General features: G+C 32.6%; 1 protein-coding gene across 1 annotated transcript in view; it reads left to right on the top strand.

Moving 5' to 3' along the window:
- Positions 1-17825, top strand: part of ZMYM2 (zinc finger MYM-type containing 2) — an 87459-nt gene that overhangs the window by 66314 nt on the left and 3320 nt on the right. Inside the window, exons 12-21 of the mRNA XM_044668309.1 lie at positions 3260-3425; positions 5027-5061; positions 7226-7355; positions 8372-8487; positions 11003-11189; positions 12755-12883; positions 13675-13769; positions 15708-15876; positions 16073-16224; positions 17231-17345. Coding sequence (XP_044524244.1) covers positions 3260-3425; positions 5027-5061; positions 7226-7355; positions 8372-8487; positions 11003-11189; positions 12755-12883; positions 13675-13769; positions 15708-15876; positions 16073-16224; positions 17231-17345 — 1294 coding nt within the window. The remainder of the gene's footprint in view (positions 1-3259; positions 3426-5026; positions 5062-7225; positions 7356-8371; positions 8488-11002; positions 11190-12754; positions 12884-13674; positions 13770-15707; positions 15877-16072; positions 16225-17230; positions 17346-17825) is intronic.

The raw sequence follows: 17825 nt of genomic DNA, 5'->3' as shown, positions 1-17825 counted from the left end.
TTTAAGCTGCTTTCCTAGAACATCTCAAATGGCAAGTATTTTTTTGGCTTCTATTTGTTCATCTCTAGAAAATGTTAGATATATGATTTTATATATTCTTTAACCTTAAGCCATTTTACAAATATGCAGTTACTCAACTACAGATACTCCATTATCATCAGTGCTTTGTAATGTGCAAATTTAACCATTTTGGGTAGCCATGCATTTTTGGATGCTAAGTGTTCTTTATCAAAAGAATAATTAGAAAATAAAAGCTTCCTAACAAAATTCATAAAAATCTTTTACAAATCTTTTAAATTTTGTTCACCTGTGGAATGAACTACCTTTTGGTGTAGTGATTTCCCAGTCACTTGACATATTTAAGCAGAAGCTGTATCAACATCAGTGTACCTTAAATTAAAGGATTCCTTCGGTGGATGGGAAAATGGTCTTTAAGTTTCTTGTAAAATTATAATTTATCTCTAGTTTCTATTCTGTCCACCCCTAATCACTAAGCAAGCAAGTTTTATCTGATAATTGAGGACAATCACATATAATAATTTCTCATTTTGCTAGAATGATGCAAGTCATTAAAAATTGATTGTTGGACACCATAGTGAACCAGGGCAAATAGTCAAAAATTTAAAAAATATTTCCTAGTAGATTGTTCAGTTATATTTTGGTTGGATTTAAGTCTAGTGTAATTATTTTTTTCCAAAATGTTCCCTGACCAGGGATCACTAACCCCTAATTACCTTGATAAATGAAGTGTATTGTAGGTATTTTGTGTTTAATTCATGAATCACAGTCACCCTTACTCTGATGAAAAGTTTTGGGGTGTATAGGACACTGAATTTTTCAAAAGGTATCTTAAAAAATCACTTGCCTTTGGGGAGCAGCTGGGTGGCCGAGTGGATTGGGAGCCAGGCCTAGAGGCAGGAGGTCCTAGGTTCAAATCTCGCCTCAGACACTTCCTAGCTGTGTGACCCTGGGCAAGTCACTTAACCTCCATTGCCTAATCCTTACCACTCTTCTGCCTTGGAGCCATTACACAGTATTGACTCTAAGACAGAAGGTAAGGGTTTTTAAAAAAATTTTAAAAAAAATGACTTGCCTTTGGAATACAACTGAACTTATTAAAACTTAAGTTTTGAGCTTTCCCTTCACTACATGTTTAATGTTCAGCAAAACACTTCAGTTCAAAAACAAAACAAAAAGCCTCAAATATTAAGTAGGAGTGGTGGGAGTATGTGGGGTGAAAAATGGTATTGCAATGGTAATTGCTCTTTGTGGATCTCTGAAGTTGCATGTCTGCAATTGGATGCTATTTGGGGATTTTATATGTTTTTCTTATCACTAAATTCTCAGTGCAAATTATGGAAATCAGTAATTATAAAATAAAGGATTATGGTTTTCTTAATATTCACATTCTATAATTAGTGTTAGTCAAACCTGACCTCTAGATTGTTAATTTAAATGATAGTACTTGAAGCTGTGACGTGGAAAATACTTGTAGGTCTTCAGGATATTGAATGAGTAATGCTTATAGAGAATAAAATATGTGGAAATGAGTCTTTTTAAGTTAAGAGAACTTAGTTATAGATATAATCAGATAAATAATAATAAGCATGCAGAGAAGAATTTTCTTTAAATGAAGACTTATGTTCTAACCCTGTGCAGATTAGCTGAAGTAATCACTTTTCAGTATTTAATTGTTTGTTGAATTTAAAATAGGGCTGGTCAAATCAGTCTTTTGGCAGTTTAATTTATAGTTGGATCAGAAAAATTATCTAAAGCTATGCTCAATATTAAAATTTTTTTCTTCGTTAACATTATGTCTAAATATAAATGTTATTCTTTCGCATGTAATTATTGATAGACTCCTAGGTAGCAGTACAATTCTGGTCTCAGAAATAAGTGACATTGTCACCACTGGAATTCATAATTGATACTGAGAATCATTTATTCAACCTTTATTTAGCAGGGGAAAAACCTGTCCTGGAGAAAAAAAAGATCCTGTGTTCTAATCTTTGGGTATGTCTGTTACGTAAGACTTTAAGAAGATAACAGTCCACATTCTTGAATGGGAATTTTGAAGTAGTAGCTTCGCTCTTATTATAGATTAAATTATTAAGAGAAACCAGATACCCAATTTTTTTATTATTTGTTGTCATGAGGGAAAATCATTGACAGGATTACCTTAACAAAAATTTTAAAGTGTATGAGCTCAGATATCTTTCATTTATTCAATCATTCCTGCACTTAAGTAAGTTGGTGATTTTTAAAAGTTGTATAGCAATTTATATTTGTAAGAAATTACTTCAGGAACATTTGACAGAAACTGATGTAATTCAACCTTTATCTTGTAGAAATGTTATAGGATAGTGAAAATACACAAAAGTTGGAGAAAATGGGCGTGGGTAGGCGCAAAACTTAAAATCCCTCAGTAGTTTTATTTTAAATAATTACTGTTTGTCTATCTTTACTTTTAATAGGATGATAATTTTCTTGTTTTCATAGATTATCCTTTTTTTCTGGAAATCATACAGTGGAACTTAGTTAATGTTGAGGGATATAAATTGTCCTTTTAAAAATGATTTGATATTTAAAAAGTTTTAACATCAAAGCATTAATTGATACTATTATAGTTTAATGCAAGTAGTTGCCTCAGTGTTTCTTGTAGTAGTGTATTCCAATTCAAAGCCTTTCATAGTAATTTGAAGGATTGTTAAAATCCTTATGTAAACACACTATATTTACTCAGATTCTGTTGAGGCTTGGAAAGGAAATCTTTAATTATATAAAAAATTTTCATTTTATTGCTTTTTAAAAAATGGGTTTTGACTGGTGTGTCTACATGTGACTTTGCAGTTTTGCATTAGCCTGCATCTTAAAACTATACTTCACATAGCTTGATATTGATGTATTACTTTAGATTACCAAAACTCACTTAAGTTCAATACTTTGTTTACATAGGTTTGATCTTTCCGACTGTTGGCAAATAATAAGAGACTGAAAATTTGATGAACCCAATTGCTTTTTGTTAAGCAAAAAAAATTTTTTTAGACTGACTAAAATTATATGTGTGTGTAGGATAAATTGAAGTATGATTTTTTTTCTTTATCAGATTTCATTTGTAAAAATCTTAATTGGATTTGAATTTCAAAATTGTTGATGAGAAATAATTTAAGAAATCTTTTAATTTGCCTACATGTATTATTACATATTTCTTTAAAATACCTCTTATTTAAAATATCTGAAACTTTCCTTTTATATTAAGGCTGCAAGGTGTGACTGTTGTAAATCCCAAGGAACTCTTAAAGAACGTGTGCAATGGCGTGGGGAAATGAAACATTTCTGTGATCAGCACTGCCTATTGCGTTTCTACTGTCAGCAAAATGAACCTAACATGGCAACCCAAAAAGGACCTGAAAACTTACATTATGGTATGTAACACTTCATGTGGTGTCTTGAGAAATTTCTGTAAAGTTCTTAGTTTCTCCTGTTTTGAAACTTAAACACATAGAATTTAATTTCTGAGAGATTTTAAGGAGGAAATTTAGATTAAATCGCGGAATCTAGAAATGGAAGGTTCTATTTTGTCAACAAACAATTTATGTTTCTATTTTGAGGCAGGGTTGAAGATTTTTTGAAATTTTAGCACCATTGTTACCTGAAATCAAGTATCAATGAAAAGTACAAAATATGAAAACTCTTAAACTATTTCCAGATATATTAACTGAATATTTTTATCTACAACTTAAAGTGAAAATAGAGTTTTGAAGAACTTTTAATAAGCTTGTAGGTTTTTCTGAACTTTGCGTTGGTTATATTTTATGATTAAGTTCTGCCTAATTTTTATCAGTTATGAATAATTAAATGACACAAAGAAAACAAATCATCTCTAAATCCATATATATGAAGTGAGGAAAATTAGTAGCTATTCTTATAAATGTTAGTGTTAATTTAAATTTGCTATTTGTCGAAAATAATGACTAGTATTTATAGTGTGGCTTAAGCTTATATAAAGCTTTTTGCAAATATCTCATTTGAATCTCACAGTCCTGGAAGGTTAGATACATTTATTCTAACCATTTTACAGATGAAGAAACTGAGGCAAACATTAAGTGATTTGCCCAGGATCACACAGCTAATAAATATGTGACTGGATTTGAATTCACGTTTTCCTGATTTGAGATCTAGAAATTAAACCACTTTACCACTTGTTTACATACCTCATTATCTTTTAAAGTTTCATGTTTTAAAATCTTAGGGCATTTTGAATTAGAATTATTAACTCAGAAAGAATCCGAGTAAAAATTGCTTTGAATTTAGCATATCAAAAAGTGTAAATTAAAAAATTATTACTTTGTATTTGCTGTGTTTCTGCATTTTTAAATTAATTTAGAAGCACCCGACACTGTCTTGGGTATGGAATACTCATAATTCTGAAAAGGAAAAGCCATTTTTGCTAAGACAAAATGATTTTTCCTTTTATAATTCAGGCAACTAACACTTCTTCTTTGTAATACACTGAGAAATAAAATGGCATGTTAGCTCTAGAATATTTTCGAAATAAAATTTTGTCTAATTGATGCTCATTTCCATTTAAAGTATTCCAGAATTTTGCTACTTGATTTTCAAATGAGTATTTTTAAATCCTATAAAATTTAGTAAAAGTAAGATTAATTTAGAGGGGATACTTTTATGTACTGGATTTGATTGAGAGTAAGAAAGACCTGGGTTCAAATTCATCCTTCTGATACAGTACTTGAGATTCCTTACTTTTGTGTTTTTGTCCTTATGCCCTAAGTATTCCTTAATACATTTTTGATTGATTAATAGTCTCACCATAGACAAAATCACTTCACCTCTCTGATTCTTTAGTAGCTTTTGAATCCTATAAATTACAGAAGGGTTGAGATTTCTATTTTTGGAGTCAGTTCTCAAACCAACATCACCCATAGTTATCATGGTAGTAATGTTAATTTAAAAGAATTTATAGAATGAAATAAAGTTGTTTTATTTTCATTCTGTTTATATTTAGACCAGGGTTGCCAGACTCCTCGGACAAAAGTGATGGTAAGTCTATGTTAAATTTAGGTTACACTTTTTTAGAAAAATTTTCCACGTTTACATGATTCGTGTTCTTACTCTCCCCTTCACCCCTCACTCCCCCACCCCCCATAGCCAACACACATTTCCACTGGTTTTTAAATATGTCATTGATAAGACCTATTTCCATATTATTGATAGTTGCACTGGGGTGATCACTTAGAGTCTACATCCCAAATCATATCTATATCAACCCATGTGTTCAAGCAGTTGTTTTTCTTCTGTGTTTCTACTCCCACAATTCTTCCTCTGAATGTGGATAGCATTCTTTTTCATAAATCCCTCAGAATTGTCCCAGATCATTGCATTGTTGCTAGTACAGGAGTCCATTACATTCTATTTTACCTCTGTGTACAATGTTCTGGATCTGCTCCTTTCACTCTGTATCGATTTTTGGAGGTCTTTCCAGTTCACATGGAATTCCTCCAGTTCATTATTCCTTTGAGCACAATAGTATTCCATCACCAACAGATACCATAATTTGTTCAGTCATTCCCCAATTGAAGGGCATACCCTTGTTTTCCAGTTTTTTTGCCACCACAAAGAGCACAGCTACAAATATTTTTGTTCAAGTCTTTTTCCTTATTATCTCTTTGGAGTATAAATGCAGCAGTGGTATGACTGGATCAAAGGGCTGACGGTCTTTTAAAGCCCTTTGGGCATAGTTCCAAATTGCCATCCAGAATAGTTGGATAGGTTAAACTTTTGACTTTACATGTTTCAATTAATTTTTCTTCTAGTTTTGAACACAGTATGTATCAAATAAAAAGGGAATTTACATATATGTAGAACAGAAGAGGACTATACATGAAACTTGTTTTCTATTACATACACTTTAATCTTAATGTGTGTGTGTGTGTGTGTGTGTGTGTGTGTGTGTGTGTGTGATAAGACTTGTTACTTTCAGATTCATCCTATTTGTTTTTTTTTCTTGTCCTTATCCCTTTTTTAAAAAAAGAGTACTCTTCCCCTCTTTCTTCTTTGTTATCCTATTATTTACTCCTTGCCCCTCTCCCTTTGTGGAAAAATAAATACAAAGCCTCCTTGTAAAAATTATAGATATTCAAGCATAAAAAATCACTGAATTATCTTTCCTTGTAGATATTATTGAATATTAAGTTTATATTTTCCATTGTTAAAACAGTGAATGTTATAAAGTTAACTACATTTTTACCCACAGAAAACTCATAGTTTTTGAAGAGACAGTAAGTCTTTAAGTCCTATTTCTGTTATTCTGTTGGTTATGAAATGTTTTTGATCTTTTAGTTTGTCCTATTCCATACAATTTGTCTTGATCAGATTAATCAGTTTCCTTTCTCCTTTTTCTTGAAATAGTAGTCTTCTCTAAGAAAAATTATTTCCCTTTCATTTCTTAAAATTTCTTACCTTTGTAAATTGCTTTGCCATTATCCAGAACAGGGAGCTAGAATGTTGTATTTACACTTCAACTGTTCAGGAAGACATTTTTCCTCCAAAAGCTTTTTTTGAATTCAAAGATTCTTGTAAGATAAAAACTTTTTTTTTTTTTAAATAAAATTCTTACCTTCTGTCTTGGAGCCAATACTGTGTAGTGGCTCCAAGGCAGAAGAGTGGTAAGGGTAGGCAATAGGTCTTGCCCAGGGTCACACAGCTGGGAAGTCTCTGAGGCCAGATTTGAACCTAGGACCTCCCATCTCTAGGCCTGGCTCTCAATTCACTGAGCTACCCAGCTGCCCCCAAAAAAACTTTTTTAAAAGTTCAACTCCAACATTGTACTACTTTATAAAAAAAATTGGTAATATCTTCAGATGAGTTGATACAATAATCTTTTATTTCAAAGATGCTACAACAACCTACAATTATAGGGCATACACTTTTAATTGTTTTTCCAATGTATAGTGATGGATTTCCAATAGAGAGCTAGTTAGTACCATATTCCTCAAGTTCCCTTTATAAAGTAGTGCTATTTAGTATTTGATTTCCATTACTCTAATGTAAAATTTGAATGAATTTTCAAATGCCCGGCAAAAACAAGCATGTCAGTATCTATGCAATCATAGCATCATACCTTCAAAATTTAACCTAACTCTTATTTTTTGGATATGCAAGTGGGTATCTAAGAACTGTTTATTTCTGTTTATTTATCTCTTAGAGTTCTGCACCACCTCCTTCTCCTACGCCTAACAAAGAGATGAAGAACAAAGCAGTTCTTTGTAAACCTTTGACAATGACAAAGGCCACATATTGTAAACCTCACATGCAAACAAAATCTTGTCAGACAGGTATGGTTTTTCTAAGTGTTACTTATTGTGTACTTCACTACTGATTTACTGAAATTGCTAGTTGAATTTGTGTTATCAGTTCTTGAGAAATGCTGCTATGCCCCTCCATAACAAATATTAAATAATAGAATTGAAAAATTGCAATTTTTCTGAGAAAATATGCATAGTTATAAACTATAGGAATTAAAAACATTAGTCATTGCTTTTCTTGTTTTTAGAAATAGATGAGAAAGGGGGCAGCTGGGTAGCTCTGTGGTTTGAGAGTCAGATGGGAGGGAGGTCCTAGGTTGAAATCTGACCTCAGACACTTCCCAGCTGTGTGACCCTGGGCAAGTCAATTAATCCCCATTGCCTAGCCCTTACCACACTTCTGCCTAGAAACTAATACACAGTATTGATTCCAAAACGGAAGGTATGGGTTTAAAAAAAAAAAAAAAGAAAAGAAATAGATGAGGAAAATGGTTTGCATTTGTTATTTTTAAAAAATTGTGATGGTAGACAAATCATTTTATTTTTAAATTTAATGCAAATTTATTTGTTTTCCTATTCCTTAAAATTAAATCAGTAACCATGGAAGAATTATTCTTTCCTTAATATAAAGTATAATATTGCAAGCAAGTGTTCTCTATAAAAACCTTAAGTCCACTTATTTATTAACTCTCGACCAGTGTGCTGTTTTATTTTCATTCAGCCAAACATTTTGCTTTGGATTTTTAATAATTGAAAAAGTTCTTTTCAGGGTACATTTATTTGTTTTGGGGAGGAAGTTGTCATGAAAGCCTAAATTCCATTTGTGCATACCTTAGGAGACGTAGGATTTTTACATCAGGAATATCAGAACTTCAAGAAGATCCATTTCTTAATTACTTTTGTAAGCCTTTTTCACATGGGAAAGTTTCTAATTGATGTTTACTCATATTTGAATGTTCTCATTCTCTGCATTCATTTAACATTAAGCAGTTAACATAAGAAATATTTATTATCATTGCTTAAACTTGTTTATATTATATTTTTAGAAGACAGTTGGAAGACAGAATATGTTCCAGTTCCTATCCCTGTACCTGTGTATATCCCAGTGCCCATGCATATGTACAGTCAGAATATTCCTGTTCCCACAACTGTTCCTGTTCCAGTAAGTTTGATTTTTGAGATCCATCAGGGTTTTGTACATGAGATACTGATTTTATTGGGCACAGTAAAACTACAAAAGTAGGCAAAGTGATGTGCCATTTAAAAAATTGGTGCCATGTGCCTTCCTGCATTTCATTAGCTGTTCTAGTAACCAATTCATAATTATGAGAAATAAAATTTTGGACCCTGATCCTTAGGGTTTTAATAACGTACATTAGTATTTACTTGGATAGGTATAGGCAGAGAATTAGAAAGAAAAGAAACCTTCTATTTAACTATCTGCGTTCTCTCCACATGGCTCCCTCAACCACCTTCCCCTTGGCTGGTTCTTGCTGAAAGAGAGACTCCTTCCTTGTTTCCAGCCTTTTTTCCCTCCCTTTCCCTTTCTGGTCCATTTCAATCATGTCCGGTTCAAACTCAGTCCCATAACCCACACTAGGTGATATAACTAGGATTATAGGGACATGGGAGAGGGTTCCCTTCACACATAATTTGATAGGATAATGATAATTTTTTTCCCTTGAAGAATGTGCAGAGAGTATTTTTGACCAATTAACTGTTATTAATTAGAAATTAATTCAGTTTTATAAGTCGTAAATATTACATATCTGATTTTGCTTCCAAAAAGACTTAATGGTGGAGATCCCCCCAATTATGTGTCACTTTTTATGACTTTATTCCATATAACACCTCCATTTTGAAGATAGTTTTATTATAACCTTTTATCCTCTCTATTTACCAGAAAGTCATGTTTTATAATAAAGCAAAAAGTTCATCAAGAATAATAAAAACTAAAAAGTAAAAATCTGTGGGTATATGGCAGCGATGGTGAACTGTTTAGAGACCAAGTGTCCAAAGTTAAACTCTTGCTGTGACACTGCCCTACCCCCCTCGAAATATGATTACTAGGCTTTTACTCAAAGGCCATTTCTTCAGATGTTTGTTGTCAGTTTTTCCATTGTATCCAACTCTTTCTGACCTCATTTGATTGTTTTCATGGCAAATATTATAGTGGCTTGCCGTTTCCTCTTCTAGCTCATTTTACAGGGACTTGTCCAGGATCACATAGTACACCCGCATGCATACGTGTGTGTGTGTGCACGTGCGTGCAAAGCCGAATTTGATCTCACAGAATTGAGTCTTCCTGACTCCAGGCTCAGCATTCTAATATTTTGCCACCTAAACTGCCCTAAGTAGTCTTCATATACATCAAAGTATATGTTAGTCCTTTTTTGATGAAAAAGGATTTGAAATAGTATTGATGTTTACTGAGGAGTGACTAAAGAGATTAGAGTACATGAATATAATGAAATATGGGGTGCTGAAGGAAATGAGAAATTTGATGAATACAGAGATACATTGGAATGTGAACTAATGCAGATTGAAGTAAACAAAGCCAGGAAAACAATATATCTAATGGCTCCAATAATGAAAAGAGTTAACTACAAAAAAAGTAAAAGATTAGGGGGTAGCTGGGTGGCTCAGTGGATTGAGAGCCAGCCCTAGAGACTGGAGGTTCTAGGTTCAAATCTGGCCTTAGCTACTTCTTAGCTGTGTGACCCTGGGCAAGTCACTTAACCCCCATTGCCTAGCCCTTACTGTTTTTCTGCCTTGGAACTAATACATAATATGGATTCTAAGTTGTAAGATAAGGGTTTAAAAAATAAAAGAAGCGAATGTTGTAAAATTATAAGCCACTTGGAAGTTATATTCTCATCTCTTTGCAGAGGTGGAGAATCATAAGTTTGCGGTACATTAAACATTTTCTGAATTTTTTAAAGTATAGATCAGCATTGCTGATATTTTAAAAAATTTATTTTCTTTTTGTATCTTGTAAAAATTAATTTTTACATTATATAGGAGGATTTTGAAGGAGGGGAGAAAGATAGTGGGGAAATTATAGTAAGGTTTAAAAAAAGAAGATACCAATAAAAATAATTTTAAAACTCTAACTATTGAGATGCATGGGAAGACATCTCAATATCTTTAGATTTCTTTCTGATGATTTTGTTCATTGAGTAAATTATATCCATAATTTCAGCAAATCATTTAATATTTTCTAATATTTTGTTTTACTATTTATTTTTCTGTTTTGAATAATTTAATCTGCTATGTGATGTGAATCTAATCCTGGTGTGCTTTTTTTCTCCTTCCATATTGTTATCTGGTTTCCTTTACAGTTTTTAAATTAAATTCACTTCCTCAAATTTTGTTATTCAGGATTTATTAAATGTTGGTACAAATGTTTTTTATCTTGCCCATTATACTGTCAAGTGTTTTACTGCTGTCACTATGTTTCTGCATAATTCCTCTTCCAAACTCCCCTTTAGATACTTGTAAAGCATGTATAAATTCTGTTTACCTAGAAACTACTAGTAATTTAAAAAAAATGTTCTTTTCAAAGTCGTACACACTGTAATATAATAAAAGGATATCCAATATCAAAATTATTATTGTAAAAGACATTTACTAATGGTTTTTAGTTTAAAGTAATAGTGGATATTTTGATTTATTAGGTGCCAGTACCTGTATTTTTGCCTACTCCATCGGAGAGTAATGAGAAAACTCCTGTAACAACTCCCGTAGTAACTGAAGAGTTAGAGAGTAAAGTATGTTCAGATCCCCTTGGTAGTGAGCTGCTTAAAATGACGGCAGATATGATGGCTGAAGAGGAAGAAAAAACTGAAGCTACTGACATTAACAGTGAGTACAACACTATAGTTGTCTGTTGTATAAGCCAATTTTATTCACACTTGTTATTCTGTCCATTTTCAGTCTTGTTTCACTCTTTGTCACCCTATTGGGGATTTTCTTGACAAAGAGGCTGTAGTGGTTTGCCATTTCCTTCTCCAGCTCATTTTCAGATGAGGAAACTAAGGCAAAGAGGGTGAAATGACTTGCCCAAGGTCACACAGCTGCTAGTAAGTATTTGAGGCCAGATTTGAACTCGGGAAAATGAATTAAGTTCCTCAATCCAGGACCTTAATCAAACATAGTTACTGCAAAACAATTCTCCTAAATTAAATCCTGTACTTTCTCAATCTTTTCTCCTTCTTCTTACCCAAACCTTCCACATTTTCGTTTTATAAAAACTCCACATATCACATATTTACCAATGTTCTGTGTTATTTCACCCAAAATTGCATTGCAAGATTTAGCATTCTGTATTTAGCATTTTCATTTTAATAGAATTTGTCCTTTTAGAGACCTACCTCTGCATCATTAATGAAAGTGAAAGAAGAATAATTGCATTGACAATTAGTAATTGGCTTTAGAGAACAATATGTTCTTAAAAGCATTTTCTTTTTGTATTATTTTTGCCTTGTACACAAATACTTTCCTAGTGACCTTGGCTTGATATCTACAAATGGTGGATATCTAAGTGGCTAAGAAATTTTTAGGTAGCTTTTAAGACACAATTTATACATATATGATTATAGTTGTTGGCCAAGTATATTACATCATTTCCATCTGAATTAACTATTCAGATAAAGTTGGCATGGGAGTCAGAAATGTTCATCACTATATATGATGATTTATAGAGGGATTATGATAGGAAATTTTACTTCAAACAGTATTAACATATTGTTTCACATATTAGCATGTCAGTTCAGAATAAAATACTGAGTAGAAGCTTTAGGTCACTTGAGTTTTATTTAGAAAAATATCAAAGCCTTGATCCATGTAAAAATGAGGGACTTTATAAAGAAAATAAGTTATCACTCTTGTAAGGAAGATTATGTGCTAATAGTGACTGACAATAGATGGATCATAAACAGTTGAATGGGAGCCTCTGGATTCAGTGAGTTAGTCTAGCTGTTTTTATGAATATGTTAGTGAGTGTAGGATAGCCGAGTCTGTTCCTTAGTCAGGGCATCTGTGCTTTCGGTGAAGCACAAAATAACACTTTTCAATCTAAAATGATTTTGAGTATTACTAATCAGAAGTTTCATAATACTTTGCTCATTTAGACTATTATCATTTTATCCTTTATTATTGTGAACAATAAGGAAGATTGAGGTTAAAGACTTTTTAATATTTTAGTTATTATTACTGCTTATGAAAATGTAGAGAACTATTTGTATTTTTAAGTACTTGTTTATTTTTCTCCTGGAATTTTCTATAAGAATTAGAATATTTTTCTCTTGATGTTTAGTGTGTTTTGGTAAATGCCTTCCTTTTGGCATGTATTTTCTAAAATTGAATGGAAAAGTGGTTTTATAATTTTGGATATGTTTCGGGATATAATATTTCTAAAATTATTTCAGGTGTAATTATTGAAACAGATGTAATAGTAGATACAGATGCCATGAAGAATTCTGACACAGAAACACAAGCAAGTATGCCTGATGTTCCATATGAACCAGACCTTGACATTGAAATTGATTTTCCTAGAGGTACTGAAACATCATTATATTCTTTCATTATTTGTTTTTATTTGTTTTGTTTTTATAATTGTTCATTCATTTAATAATGTAGCATCACTGCCTTTGTTGTTCCCTGATTTCTTTACTCATTACTTAGAGTGGCACAGAAATTTAAAGAAGTTGAGCATGCATTTGTTGCCAATAACAATTGGAACATGTCAGAGCAGAGCATGACTTATCTTGAAAACTTAGTTGTAGGTTGTCACTGGTATCATCTGAGAATAGTGTTTTAAACTAGTGGAAATTGAACAGTTAGTTTCTTCAGAACTTATTGGAAGAAAAGATTAGTTTTCATATGTCTCCCTAAATCATCCTGCCATATTGCAGAAACAGTCAATTCATAAATAATATCCAGTTAAAATAACCAAAATGTTTATGCTAGTCTGAATTCTTTATCAAAAGTTACTTTTGGCCAGAGAGCATATATAAAGTTTTATAATTTTGATTCAGCACTTCTATTTTGAACCCCATTTTAAGGATCTTGTCCTTATAGATCTCATGAAATTTTTCTTACCTTATTCATTTTAAATATTATTCTGTGGATTTCATGATAGAATTATCTGTCATTCTAGTTTTTATTTGGTTACAAAAGTCCAGATCACATCTCCCTCCTGGGAAGTGGAAATTGAAAATCCCAAAAATTGAAATTGAAAATCCCAGCCAAGTCTCATTTAATTTGCATTCTGTTTTAGTTCCACTTCTCTTATTGTTTTGGAATTTGACACTGTGTTCTTATATGGAAATAACAATATACTTTTTAGCTGCTGAGGAGCTTGATATGGAAAATGAATTTCTATTACCACCTGTCTTTGGGGAAGAATATGAGGAGCAGCCACGACCTCGATCTAAAAAGAAGGTATAAAATACTAACTTTCTGCTACATTATCTTTTTTTTTTTTTTTAAGTTGAGAATAGTGGCTGAGTATGGTCTTTAATGTATCCTTAAGATATGGAGAAAACAATCTCATATTTTTTCCTGTAAATTTTGTGAAATCTATTAACAGATATCATATATATGTTATTTAAAAATGACAGAAACACTTTCTATCTGGCTCATCTGTGACTTTTTAAAGTAAAAGTTTTGTCACTCAGCATTTTAATTATCCATGTAATATGCCGAAGTTAAATAGAAGCTCATATAATAAATCAGTTCTATGGATAAGAATCAAGGTGGTTTGTGAATATCAATGATGATCACAGCTAGAGGTCTACAGAAATTAAACTACTCTAACCAGTAATTTTCCTATCAGGAATTGTGTGTAGCAGACTGAAGTTAGCTTAATCCAGGGGTCGGCAAGGTATGGCTCTCTAACCATATCTGGCTCCACCTCTCGATGGGCCAGTCCGGGCAGAGCCCCAGGATGTGCCCCAGGGGGCCCTTCAGCTCCCACCCCATATTCCAGCACCTTCTGCCTCCATCCTCCTTCTGCAGGCGTTTATGGCTCTCATGGCCAAAAAGGTTGCTGACCGTTGGCTTAATCAAATAAAATTTTATCACTATTTTCTCAATGTAAAATTTTCAAAGCATATCACATCCATTATAGGTCATTGAAACACTAAATTTGGTAACCTCAAGGATATAATAATTGTGTGGAGGAAGCCCAATTATAGATACTTATTGTTTTCGTAGTAGCTTTTTCAGTTTCCTTTTTTAAAGTACCTAATTAATTTTTTATTATGGGTTCATTTAATAATGCTTTTAGAAAATAATTCCTATCCTACATTAATTTTCCCATTATACAGTAAACATACTTAAGTTAATTCTATGTAGTTTCAAAAATGAAATAGTTTCGGGGGCAACTGGGTAGCTCAGTGGATTGAGAGCCATGCCTAGAGATGGGAGGTCCCTGGTTCAAATCTGGCCTCAGATACTTCCCAATGTGTCACCCTGGGCAAGTCACTTAACCCCCATTACCTACCCTTACCACTCTTTTTGCCTTGGAACCAATACACAGTATTGATTCCAAGACAGAAGGTAAGGGTTTAAAAAAAAAAATGAAATAGTTTCATAAGTGTTTTCCTGAGCTGACATACTGGTGAGATTTCATCTCGCAAGTTTTCTTTTTTTTTTTTTTTTTTAAACTCTTACATTCCACTGTGTTCCAAGGCAAAACAGCAGTAAAGATTAAACAGTGGGGATTAATTGCCCAGGGTTACACAGTTAGGAATTGTCTGAGACCATATTTTGTTTTAAGTTTTTTTAACTGCAAATTTTTTTAATTCATGGTACACAAGTTATTTTAATAATTGTTTTATTTTTATTTTACCTATATTTCTCAGTGTATCTTTCCTTCACCCCTCCTGGGGACAATCCCATAGAACAGGGGTCGGCAACCTTTTTGGCCGTGAGAGCCATAAACACCACATTTCTTAAAATATAATTTCGTGAGAACCGTACAGCGCTCACAGTGCGCGCTCCTGTAACAGCGCCTGAAAAAAAATTGACTTTATGGCTCCTGCAGAAAGAGCCATACGTTGCTGACCCCTGCCATGGAACAATGAATAAAAAGAAGGGGGAGATAGTCTTTACCAAAACTAACAAAAATATTGAGAGAATTACTTTCTATATATGCCATAATCTTTAATTTTTGTGATTGGATGGTTTGGGTATGTTTGTGTGTTATACCTTCTTGGAACCAAACTTGATCAGTTTCATTGCTTTCAGCAAAACATGAGACTGTTATATAGGTTTTACCTATCAAAATTTAAAATTTCTATTTAAAAGTAGTAATTTTTGTTACATGCAAAAGAAATTAGGTTTAAAAAAGTTTTTACAGTGATGTTTCATTAACAGGGAGCAAAGAGAAAGGCTGTATCAGGATACCAGTCACATGATGATAGTTCTGACAATTCAGAATGCAGCTTTCCCTTCAAATATACATATGGTGTAAATGCTTGGAAACACTGGGTTAAAACTAGGCAACTTGATGAAGACCTACTAGTATCAGATGAATTAAAATCCAGTAAGTATTTTGATTCAATTTACTTCTAATTCTGTCTTTTGACCTGGGCTTTTTGATGGCCACTTTCATATTGGGGGGGAAAGGAAGGAACCCAACTATAATGAAAACATGCGAAATAGACTAAATCTCAATTTATTTAATTGTGGCTTGAAACAGTTAAATACTAATAAATGAGTTTGATTTTTTTTTTTCTTAGCCAAGTCAGTAAAGTTAAAAGAGGATCTACTATCTCACACTACAGCTGAACTTAATTATGGGTTAGCCCATTTTGTCAAAGAAATCCGAAGGCCAAATGGAGAGAACTATGCACCTGACAGCATCTATTATCTTTGCCTTGGCATCCAAGAGGTTAGTAATTTGGTAGTACCCTGAGACTATGAAGGTATAATACTGAAATCTAGCTTTGTTGTTGAACTTCATGAATATTATTGGTACAGTTTTGTGAACTAAACCATTTTTTTAGTTATAGTAAGAGAAAATGGCTTGCTATCTCCTAGAGAATGGAGAGGTTGGGTGAACAGTAAAATCTGGTTTTATATGTTATAAAGTAGACAAAGCTCATTTCCACATGGAAATAAAACCCGTTATGCATTTATATCGGTGTACTATTCAACTTAGGTTCCTGGTAAGACAGCTATTAGTCCAGCCTGGTGAAATAGATTTTTTTATAGCTTTGATTCTATAGTCATTTTCATGAACAATTTTCATTCTCAGAAGATACTATCTATGCCTTGGCAAAACTAAGTTTCTAAAGAAAAAGCAAACCTTCATGTCACTAAGATGTAAAGTGTATGTGATAAGTTAGGCCTATGAAGACAAAAAAACAGACCTCTAAAAGCTAGTCGATAGGACCAATATCATCCTGGGTATGTTTTTCATGGCCGTTAAATCATTACCACTTATTCCCCTTTTACACTTTTTATATTTAGTAATCTGTGAAAATTAAAATTGGCATATGCCTAAGAGGAAGATTATTTTGCAGACTTCAGTCATGGTTGAACTTTTAAAAATGGCACTTTGTTGGTAATTTATGATTAACTTTAGACTTTAAAGGACTAGTCACTTTCTGCCAAAATTACTAAGAGCTAGTGGTTTTTTTATGTGTTGCATAGGGAGAGTGGAGCAACAAGTATTTGTTAGCACTAACAGCTACTGTATTCTGGATACTATGTTAAGCACTTCACAGATATCTCATTTGATTTATATATTACCTTTCTCATGAATTTTTCAGTTAGATAGTGAATAAACTAAAATAATTTTTGTTATCTAAATAAAACCGTGATGATTTCTTGATGCTTATAAGTAGATATTTTGATTCTAACAGAATTCTTTTTTTTTTCTTTAAAATTTGTAGTACTTGTGTGGTAGTAATCGAAAAGACAACATATTTATTGATCCAGGTTACCAAACATTTGAACAAGAATTAAGTAAAATACTTAGAAGTTGGCAACCAAGTATACTTCCAGATGGTAATTTTTTTTTTTTTTTTGCTATGAATAGTTTCCCTAATATTTTGTTTGCTTAATTAAAATCTAAAATGTTAAAATGTTTGTTGTTTAAGGATAATATAATTAAAGAAATAAAGATGTTAGATAAAGGTGTTGATAATTTTTTTCTGCTCAAGAGAAAGTCAAACAATTTTAATTATATAGCAAACATATCTTTAAAAGTGATTGTTCTCCCTATCTTTTCCTAAATTGGGATATGATATCAGCTGATGTTCTGTGGTTCAAGGAATGGAGCCATTTTTTTTTTTTTTTTTTAAATTTTAAACCCTTAATTTCTGTGTATTGACTTAATAGGTGGAAGAGTGGTAAGGGTAGGCAATGGGGGTCAAGTGACTTGCCCAGGGTCACACAGCTGGGAAGTGTCTGAGGCCGGATTTGAACCTAGGACCTCCCGTCTCTAGGCCTGGCTCTCAATCCACTGAGCTACCCAGCTGCCCCCTA

The sequence above is a fragment of the Gracilinanus agilis genome, chromosome 3 (assembly GCF_016433145.1).
Source record: "Gracilinanus agilis isolate LMUSP501 chromosome 3, AgileGrace, whole genome shotgun sequence".
NCBI lineage: Eukaryota > Metazoa > Chordata > Mammalia > Didelphimorphia > Didelphidae > Gracilinanus > Gracilinanus agilis.
The sequence above is the reverse complement of the archived record's forward strand: the minus strand, read 5'-3'. Positions and strand labels throughout refer to the sequence as shown.